We start from the raw sequence: 9,774 nt of genomic DNA on the forward strand, positions 1-9,774 counted from the left end.
CAATATGCACATGTGACACATGATTTAACGTGAAAAAACCTCCTCAACTTGAGGAGTAAAAAAAAGCACGGTTGTGGACCGACCGGTCCATGCAACTTAACTATGAGAACGGTGAGTACAAAGTCTTCTCTAGAACCTCTAGAGAGATTTACAACACACTCTCCATATTGCCAACCGACAACAGTAACAACAACCACAAGAGGTAAGATTTCAGCAAAGCAGAGTTTGCACAGCTTCTGTCTCCTTTCGTGTTTTACAAACTGCTCTTTAACCGCTGAACCAAATAGCATCAAATTTGACAGACAAGTAGACACACGAGTTCCTTAGATTCCCTCAAAATTTCAGCTCAATCAAACACGATTTGCCTACCCAAACCGTTCGTCTCCCAAAATTGTAGAATAGCTATTCCATATTACTGATACGTTTTGTGGAAATCAAATCGGAAATAGTTGCAGAATAGATGGAACGGAACCGGTGCGTCGTGCCATCACCTTCGGGAGTACTATATATAACAGCTAGGGAACAGAGCCTTTGCGCATACGATCGATCGAGACATCGAGTAGCTAGCATTCATGCATAGGGAAGCAACAATGGAGCCTGTCAGTGGTAGTCCATGGGTGTCAGTTCCACGAAACCGACTGCTTCCGATCCGCATGTCAACAGAACATGCCGGCACTGAGTGGACGCCGGAGAACCCCGCGGAGGAGCCCGTGAGCCCTACAGCAAGAGCCATGGAAGATATAGGTATTTATATCGTCGTCACCATCGGCCTTGACACGCCCATAAACCTGAGCATCTTCCGAGCCGGCATCGAATCTCTGCTTGCCCGATGCCCGCGCTTGGGATGCATTCAAGTACGCACTCTTTCTGAAGGTCTTCAAGTCCGTACTCTTGTCACTCTCTACAGCTGCTTAACCGCGCGCTGGAAGAACATTCATGAGCTCCGTTTAATTACCATATGCACGACCATGCACGTACAGGTGGCGGACGGGTCAAGCAATGGAGGGGCGCGATGGGCGCGCACGGCTGTGAACGCCGAGGATCATATGATCGTCCCCAGGCTGGATGGCGCGGCCGTGGCCGCCTACCCAGACAAGGCCGTGGAGGACTACGTCGCCTCGCTGCCCACGCTGCCCATGGACCGCTCCCGCGCGCTTCTGGAGTTCCATCTCCTCGACTTCCCGACCTCCGAGGCGACCTCCACCGTGGCGGTCCGGGTGCACCACGCCTACGGCGACGGCATGTCTCTAATGGCGCTTCTCATGATGTCCACACGCAGCGGCGCCGCCGACACCAAGTGCCAGCCAGCGACGCCCACGCCCACGCCTCCGCCTCGTCGTCCTACGCGCGCGGGCGCCATCTACGCGTCGCAGCGCCGGCCCCCGCTTTCTGCGGGCGCCCTGCCGCTCGTCGCGTGGGTCTGGTCGTACCTTGTGGTCGCGTGGAACACCGCGGCGGACCTTGCCTACTTCGCCGCCACGATTCTGTTCTTGAGTGACCCGCGCACGCTGTTCAAGCGTGCCGACGATGACGAGTTCCACGCCAAGCGCTTCGTCCACCGGAGTCTTAGTCTGGATGACGTCAAGTTCCTCAAGAGCTCCATGAACTGCGTACGTATAATTAAGCTAAGCTAGCAGTTTAATTTGTTCATCAAATTATTATTTTTCCCCACAGACTGATAACTTTCTTTCTTTTTAATTTGCCGGGAACCACAGACTGTCAATGATGTGCTGGTTGCAGTGACTTCTGCTGCTCTATCAAGATATTACTTCCGCAAGTCCGGTAAGTACCTCAAGGGTAACAAGCAAGTGTTTAATGGTGCAACTGTTTTTACTAAACAGTTCTTTACTTAACTCCAATGTCAGGTGACACTAACACTAGCAAAATCTGTTTGCGATCACTCCTTCCTGTCAACACAAGGCCAGCCACTAGCCTACAGGTAAGGTAAGATGTACTTACCTTTTCAGAAAATATATGCAATTAATGGATGCTAAATGCCATGCATCATCGATTTTCACCAACATATACCGCCTCTGTACCAAAATATAAGACGTTTTTGTAGGCTAAACTGGCCTAAAAAACGTCTTATATTTTGATACGGAGGGAGTATCTCTGAACATGGTCCGATGATATCACCATCATATTTCGTAGATTATCAGTATTTTAACTTATTTTTCTGATTTTACCACTATGAACAGACATATGTTAACGTGATAGAATCTGATAAGAGGAACGAGGTGACATGGGGAAATAAACTGGGCTACATTATTCTTCCATTTTATCTGGCCATGCACGAAGATCCACTTGCATATATTCGCAAGGCAAAGAAGGTTCTTGATAGGAAAAAGAGGTCACTCGAAGTGATATTGACATATAAGATTGGTCTGATTTTCACGAAAAAATTTGGTGTCAAGGTATACTGCTTTGTTTCCCTTCGCTCAATCTAAAATTAAATTACAAAAAACTTAATCTAGAAAATTAAGTAACAGCTCATAATTCTTCTTATTCGTTTTAATGTTTCAAATTGCATTACATCGTGATGATTGAACCAGGTAGGAACTTCAATCTTTCGGTGTCTGTTCGCACGTACAACAATAGTTTTCTCAAACATGGTTGGACCAGCTGAACAAGTAGAGTTATGTGGACACCCAGTGGCTTTCCTTGCGCCTAGTGTCTATGGGATTCCAGAGGTACTGAACCCATGATCTTGTATACATCCAGTTTTTTCATAAGTTACTTAATTTCTATAAGAATGCAACTGATTAGTCATGTACTTTTGTTAAACACAATCATCCACCGGTAAACTGATAACACAAAGATATCTTAAACTGTGAAGGGGTCTATTGATTTAATTTGCTTTAGATTCTGAACACTATTATGTCCTTCTTAGGAAAAGTTGTGCACTGGAAAAAGTTCATCGTATATTTTTAAAATGTTTAATGTGTGTTTAAAAATATTCATTGTGTACTTCAAAAATGTTCATTTTGTGTTTAAAAATGCTTAGTTGTATTTTTAAAAATCTTAGAGTATATAAAAAATATTTACCATATAATTTTGACAAAAGCCAGTGTATATTTAAAAATATTCACCATATATACAAAAAAATCATCGTATATCCAAATGTATTCACCATCTATTAAAAATGTTCAGCGTATATTGAGAGAAGTTCACTGTGTTTTGAAAAAATGTTCACCTTATATTAAAAAATATGTTTGTGTAAAAAATATGTGTATACTTAAAAATTAAAATTAAATAAAAATTCCCAACAGAAGGACCAAAAAGAACCAAAACAAAACTGGAAATAAAAAACAAGAAACAGATAACCAGAAAAAGAAAAGGGAAAAGAAAAAATAAATAAATAAATAAATAAGGGAGAGGGAAAAACCAACACAGAAAACCAAACAGTAAACCACAACAGAAAACCACAAAAGAGCAAAAAAGCAGAAGCAGCACGGTGAACCTTGATCTGGGCTGGCGCAACTAGCTTTGCATGTGGGCTTCACAGCATCCATTTGACGCCCGCGAGCGTCATATAGTTAGAAGGATTCACTGACAAATTGTTTGACTGCGTATAATAAGCAAATTAACGGATATTATTCAGGTGGGGCCCTGGGCGTTCGGTTAGACCGAACTGTCCGGTTTGACGCTTCAGTTTATTTGGAATTTTGGTTTCTGATCTTGCTAACCGACCGGTTTTCTGAGAAACCAATAACCGATGCTTCGGTCCACTGAGATTTTGGTTCAGTGCTCAGTTACACACCGAAGAGAGACGATATGTGTTCCGGGGGGGGGGGGGGGGGATTAGGTGCCAAATCTTGAGTAACAAACATCAGAAAAAACCCAATAGGAATGATGTAGAAAAACAAATAGGAATGAATCAGACATGCATAGCATAAAGGATGGGGAGGAAGGAGCTTCGACGAAAATCGTTGCTCGCAGGTTGCTGTCCACGATGCTTGAGCGAGGGTAGTCACTGCAGCCACGAGGGAGCCATCGCCAAAGTCATGTGGGCGCATGAATGTCGACGGCCGCCAGGGAGCCATCGTCGAACCAGTGTGGGTGCATGAACGTCGATGGCTGCCAAGGAGCCATCGCCGAAGCCTTATGGGCGCATGAACGTCGACGACCGCCGTCTACCGTAGGGACAACAAGGTGGGTAATTGAAAGCGGTTGTGTTGCGTGCTGTGAAGACTGTGGCCAGGGATGCGTCATGGTTCACACTCGAGGGGAGCTGGCTCGGTGATTCCTATTTGGCGCTGTAGGTGCCTGTTATTATTGTTTCTGCAAATGGGCGCCTACACGCGCATTAGTTGTGCTCGGCCCATTATTTCGTTCGCAACCAGCCTGCATGTTTCGTTGTTTTTCTTCTTCGCCTCATTGTACCTTTAATTTTCCGAAAAAAGGTATTGGGCAAAAGATGAAACTCACGACCCAATCGTCCGAAAGGATGCGCGACAACCACCAGGCCACTAACCAGCTTGTGCACTATTTCTTCGTTTTTCTCTTTTATTTGTTCATCAGTTTGTTTTGTTCTTTTTCTTTTTTCTATTTCTTTTCCTTTTACTTTTATTTTTTCTTAAATGCGTAGATTTTTAGCTCATGAACTTTTTCTCAAAATCTACTTTTTAAAATTAAATAAACTTTTTTTCAAATATGATGAACTTTTTCCAAATTTGATGATTTTTTTCCAAAATCGATGAAAATTTTCAAGTCGAATGAACTTTTTTTGCAAATTGATAAAAAAATTCAAAATTGGTGAACATTTTTTCAAATTCGATGAACTTTTTTTAAAGAAATTAGTGAACTTTTTTCAAATCCAATGAACTTTTTTCCAAATCAATGAACCTTTTTCAAATTCGATGATCTTTTTCAATAATAAATGAATTTTTCAAAATTGATGTTTTTTTTCAAAAATCAATGGATTTTTTTTAACTCGTGAACTTTTTCAAAATTTAAAGAACTGTTTTTATTTAAAAAATAGTCATTTTCCAAATAACTCAAAAATCACAGTGGTATAATAAATGGCTGAGTAATAAATAGCGCGGCTGCATTAGTTCTAAAATAATTCGCGTTGTTTTAGTTCACTAGCGCTCTGAAGCTCTAGTGGCTAAGCTAAGCAATTAAAAGAAATTGAGGGGGAGCCAAGCAATTACATGGTTGTGCGGGGCGAGATCGATTCCCCATATATATTGCCAATTTTTCGTGTGGTTTTTTTATGGGGAGCTAAGCAATTACATGGATGTTGCTTGATAACCACACATATGTGATGTACAATGAACACCGGAACATTTTTGTTCTGGGTCCGCCCCTAATTTGGGCCGGTATAGTAATTAGTTGAGGGTTGCTTTAGCTCAATTTTCTTTCATTTTGCACTAGAACAATTATAAAATTAGTAAACCCTTCATTTCTTTCTTTACTACGATGGCGATTAATTGCTAGGATTGCTTTTGTAGGCTCTGATTATTCACTACCAAAGCTACAGAAGCACTATCAAGATAATTCTATCAGTAGACGAGGACAAGTTTTCAGATTGTCATCAACTTTTGGATGACTTTGACCAGACCCTCACGGTCATGAAGGACGCGGCTTCAATACTTTCAACGTCAACTAAGAATGACTAAGCAATGGACAACTAAATCAGGACCCTACCTCAAGTCCTACACGTATATTCGCTAAATAAATGTGTGTGTGTGTGTGTGTGTGTGTGTGTGTGTCATGTGTACAACTCCTAGTGTTTAGTTAAAATAAGGACTAACACCTCTCAATTTTTTTTCATGCAATAAATAAAACTAGGAAAATGCTTATAGGTGAGGTGGGCGTGGACTTGCACCCGCCATAGCTATTTTGGAAAATTTGCAGTGGCAAGTGCTATAAACTGCTCGCCACTGGCTATCCACATAACAGTGGCTGGCGTAACTGCGTAATTAGGGAGCCACCTCTCCAACACTCTTGCTAATTTCTCCAAAGGCGAAAAGTAACTATGGCAGGCACGTACAACAGGCTCACCACTGGTGCCATGCTAGTCAGTGGCGGGCAGTTTCTAGCGACCGTCACAGCTATTTGCGTGACCCGCCCCATCGGTTTCAAATTTTGTAGGAGTTTGCAGTGTCGAGTCCTATTACACGCCCGCCACAGCTATATTTGGTCACCCTGCCACCTACCAATCAAATATAGTTGTGGCGGGTGTTATCTGCCATTCGTCACTCTTCTGCATGATCTTATCCATCCGACCGCAGCAAGTCACACCTTATCCATACAGACATAAATCTTTCTCCCTTTGTCTTTCTCTCTCGCTTCGCCGTCGTCGCCAACGTCGTGGCGTCCTACTCTGACTCAACCGGCGAGGTCGCGGTCTGTTGCCTCAATTGGCGTCGCGGACCTAATCTTCCCCGTCACCCACGCCGTCCATCGCCGCCTCGAAGTCCTCAGTCTTGCCTTCCAAGGCCACCTCCAACTACTTCCCAATCACAATGTTCCGTGCCTTCCTCCGCCTCCAATGTCATCGGCGTCGCCATCAAACTCGCCATCCGCATCCGCCATCGTCCTCGTCCTGCCCGCCATCTCCATCCGCCCGGGTAACCACACCTCCCCTCTCTCTGTTAATGGAGATTATAGTTGTTCTCATTTATTGTACTTGTACATTAGCAACATTACGTTAGTGTAGTTAGAATTTGTTATAGGATGTACTGTAATTGTCTCTTGTTATATGATGTACCATTGAATCGTTGTAATTGGACCTCTTAAATTTGAATGCTTGTGCTAGAGGACTATGTACTGCATATATGAATCAACATATAGTACCATATATTATTCATGACTAGCACAAATGCACGTGCGTTGCAACAGGAGAAGAACAAAACCATACTTCCTGAACCCAATAGCTCAAGACCCTTCCCCCTCCTCCTCCTCCCGCGACCGACTACCACACATGATGACATCAGTAAACTCTTTGAAATCTTGCACACTGCCACATGATAAACACACATGAAAAGATGTGTTGTGCAAAAACATAACCGTGAAAGGAATTCGTAAGTGTACTATAGGTGTGTGCAATTTAAATCACAGAAATATCTACCTGGTCGCGAGTATCTCTTCACGGATTTTTGGACGTTGCTTAGTGATGCCCCAAAAATATCGCACTATATAAAAATAGTAAAGTCTTAGTACAACATTCTTGCTTCACTACGGAGGCAACAAAGATTTCCATGAACCAGTGTTGGCTAGGTTTAGGGACTGGGTAGCATAGCGCTATTTGTGTCCATTGATATTAGAAGCATTTTTTGCGGGGCAATGATATTAGGAGCATTGTACAAAGATCCTCCATCGGTGCCGAGTTTGTGTTACACACAACAGGGAGTCCAACTGCTTGTGCTTTGGTGACCAAAATTATTTTTATTAGGAGCACTCTAAGAGTTTGTGACGGGCGCTAGCGTGTCGAGCAGAAAAATAAGAGCAAATGTTTTGTTCTCAGAAAAATATTGTACATGACCAACAAAGAATGAGTCCTGTTTATTATGATTTAGACATAGTATTTTTTTGCGCATGTTAAACAACTCCAACATAATTTGCTTTTGAGTTTGACGTCAATTCAGATATATCCCATTTGTATTGGCATGCACAGAGACGTTTAGTGCCATTATATCCCATTTGGAGACCCTCTCTTTCCTTTTTTTAGTTTTATATATTTTCCTTCCTTACCTTATTTATGGGACATTTTTCATTTTTTCTCTGTCTAGAGATGAAATACCGGCCCTCTTTCTTTCCTTATTCTGCCATCAACCCACCCTCTTTCCTTCTTTATTTTTCTCCCTCTTTCTTTCCTTATTCTGCCATCAATACGCCCTCTTTCCTTCTTTATTTTTCTCTCTTTTCTTCCTTATTCTGTCATGAAATCCCCTCTTCTTTTTTTCTTTGTTTTTCTCTCTTTCCTTCCTTATTATGAAAGGACTTATTTCCTTCTTTATTGGTTCCTGAGATGGCTCCTTGATACAGAGAAAACTCGAAGATGTATATAAATTACAAAGATTGAGTTTAAGGGAGCGGTATGGGACTATTTATTGCACCAGGTTGTGGGCCAGCCTCGCCCGTTCGGTAGTGTGGCTTCCTTCGGGTGGGCCGGAATAATGTGGCTTGGCGGCCGAAAATCCTCCTGGCTTAGTAGAGTATAAGAGGGTAATCCTTGTTCTTATAAACATACAATGTGCCAGCTGAGTTTGTGGTTTGCTCTATGTGCTTTTCTGGCAACCTGCCTTCGAATCTTCAGCATATAATTTTTAATTTTTGCGCCCATTCACATATCAGGTGGGCCGGCTATCAAAAATCTGGATGGCCTGTCACGGGCAACGGACGAAAATAATTATATATGGAAACAACAGACAGACGAAAATCGCCATATTGGTAGGAAGATGAATAGTACCACCTCTGATGTAGAAAATAATATAGATGAAAAAAAAACTAAAAGCGTAAATTTACAGGAAGAAAGCGTATTGTAACGGTGAACCCACGGAGTCAATCCGTGCTTTATTATTAGGGATAGGGATAGATTAGTGTGTATGAAAAGAATTCCTTGTGACGTAAATTCAAAGATGAAAGCATCTTTGAATTTACACTCACAATGCAATAGAGCCGTCAATCCGTGCTTTATTATTAGGGATAGGGATAGATTAGTGTGTATGAAAAGAATTCTTTGAATTTACACTCACAATGCAATAGAGCCGTGGGCACGCATATGAAAAACAATTGCGCCAAGCCATAGCGGGCTGGCATTCATCCGCTACCAAATCTGTAACTGCATAAAGCTCCCGACGATCTTCCATTACAAAATAATCATTCAACAAGATTATCATTCATATTTTCCAAGAGAAAATCACTCTGCCAACTGCTCTTCTTGTCTGTGCTCTTGGGTCCTTAGGCCGGCCGTAGAGTGAGTTGCCAATCCGATCCACTCAGGGGATCCTGCAAGGAAATTCAGTATTTTCGTTCAGTGACACAAAAAACTTGAGAAAGCGGCTGATGGAACGACGAACAAGACAAGGGGGAGGTAGAAATACGTACAGGGAGCAGTCAAAGTCGGGGCTGGTCGGGAGGAACCCGACGCTGAGGCCGCACGCGGACGGGAGGCCGGCGGCGCGGCCGGAGTCGACCTTACCGACGGCGAGCATCTCCGACAGGATGCACGCGCAGAGGTCCCGGCGCTGGTCCGCGCCCGGCGCCAGGTCCTTGACGTCGCCCAGCCCCCGGCAGCACTGCGGCGGGACCTCGTCGTCCAGGCCGGCCAAGTACCCGGTGCACTCGCTGAACGCCGTCTGCGCGACGCTGCAGTCGCTCTCGTCCCCCCCGCCTCGGCGGCCAGGACGGCGACGAGGAGCGCGACGGCCACCACGGCCGGCGAGTGGCGGGTCGGCGTCATGGCGGAAGGCCGGAATGTAGGTGGTTGCGCCGCAGCGGTCTGGTCTTTGGACGAGGGTGATCGGTGGTGGGATGCGTGCCTCTCGGACGGATTCTTGGAAGGTACGTATATGTAGTACGTGGCGCGCGTCAGTCTCGCGACTGCATGATGCGTAAGGAATGCCGGAGCCGACATGGAAAAACGTAGGAAATCTCTCGCGTAGGAGATGGTAATTTATCTCCTGCACTTTTTGTGAAGCAATGGTTGGTTAATCACGTGATTTTGTGCTTCGTTTTGGAAAGGGTGGATTAAATTTCATAATTGTCTGCTTCGTTTGGGAAAGCAAAGATTAATCCTAGTACTCAGTTTTCCGCTTTGTCCTGGAA

General features: G+C 43.8%; 1 protein-coding gene across 1 annotated transcript; it reads left to right on the top strand.

Moving 5' to 3' along the window:
* The first annotated feature begins 590 nt into the window (after window positions 1-590).
* LOC123169730 (wax ester synthase/diacylglycerol acyltransferase 5-like) lies at window positions 591-7,008 on the top strand. Its single transcript, XM_044587597.1, has 7 exons — window positions 591-854; window positions 981-1,610; window positions 1,716-1,782; window positions 1,866-1,939; window positions 2,199-2,414; window positions 2,553-2,690; window positions 5,454-7,008. Exons 1-7 carry the CDS (start codon window positions 591-593, stop codon window positions 5,619-5,621), a joined length of 1,557 nt encoding a protein of 518 aa, XP_044443532.1. The 3' UTR covers window positions 5,622-7,008.
* Window positions 7,009-9,774: the final 2,766 nt, after the last annotated feature.

This window comes from Triticum aestivum, chromosome 7D (genome assembly GCF_018294505.1).
Source record: "Triticum aestivum cultivar Chinese Spring chromosome 7D, IWGSC CS RefSeq v2.1, whole genome shotgun sequence".
Taxonomy (NCBI): Eukaryota; Viridiplantae; Streptophyta; class Magnoliopsida; order Poales; family Poaceae; genus Triticum; species Triticum aestivum.

Coding starts and splice junctions, on each gene's coding strand:
- LOC123169730 (XM_044587597.1), top strand. CDS start 591: ATGGAGCCTGTCAGTGGTAGTCCATGGGTGTCAGTTCCACGAAACCGA. Junction 1,940..2,198: donor GGCCAGCCACTAGCCTACAG/GTAAGGTAAGAT, acceptor CACTATGAACAG/ACATATGTTAACGTGATAGA. Junction 2,691..5,453: donor GTGTCTATGGGATTCCAGAG/GTACTGAACCCA, acceptor TTGCTTTTGTAG/GCTCTGATTATTCACTACCA.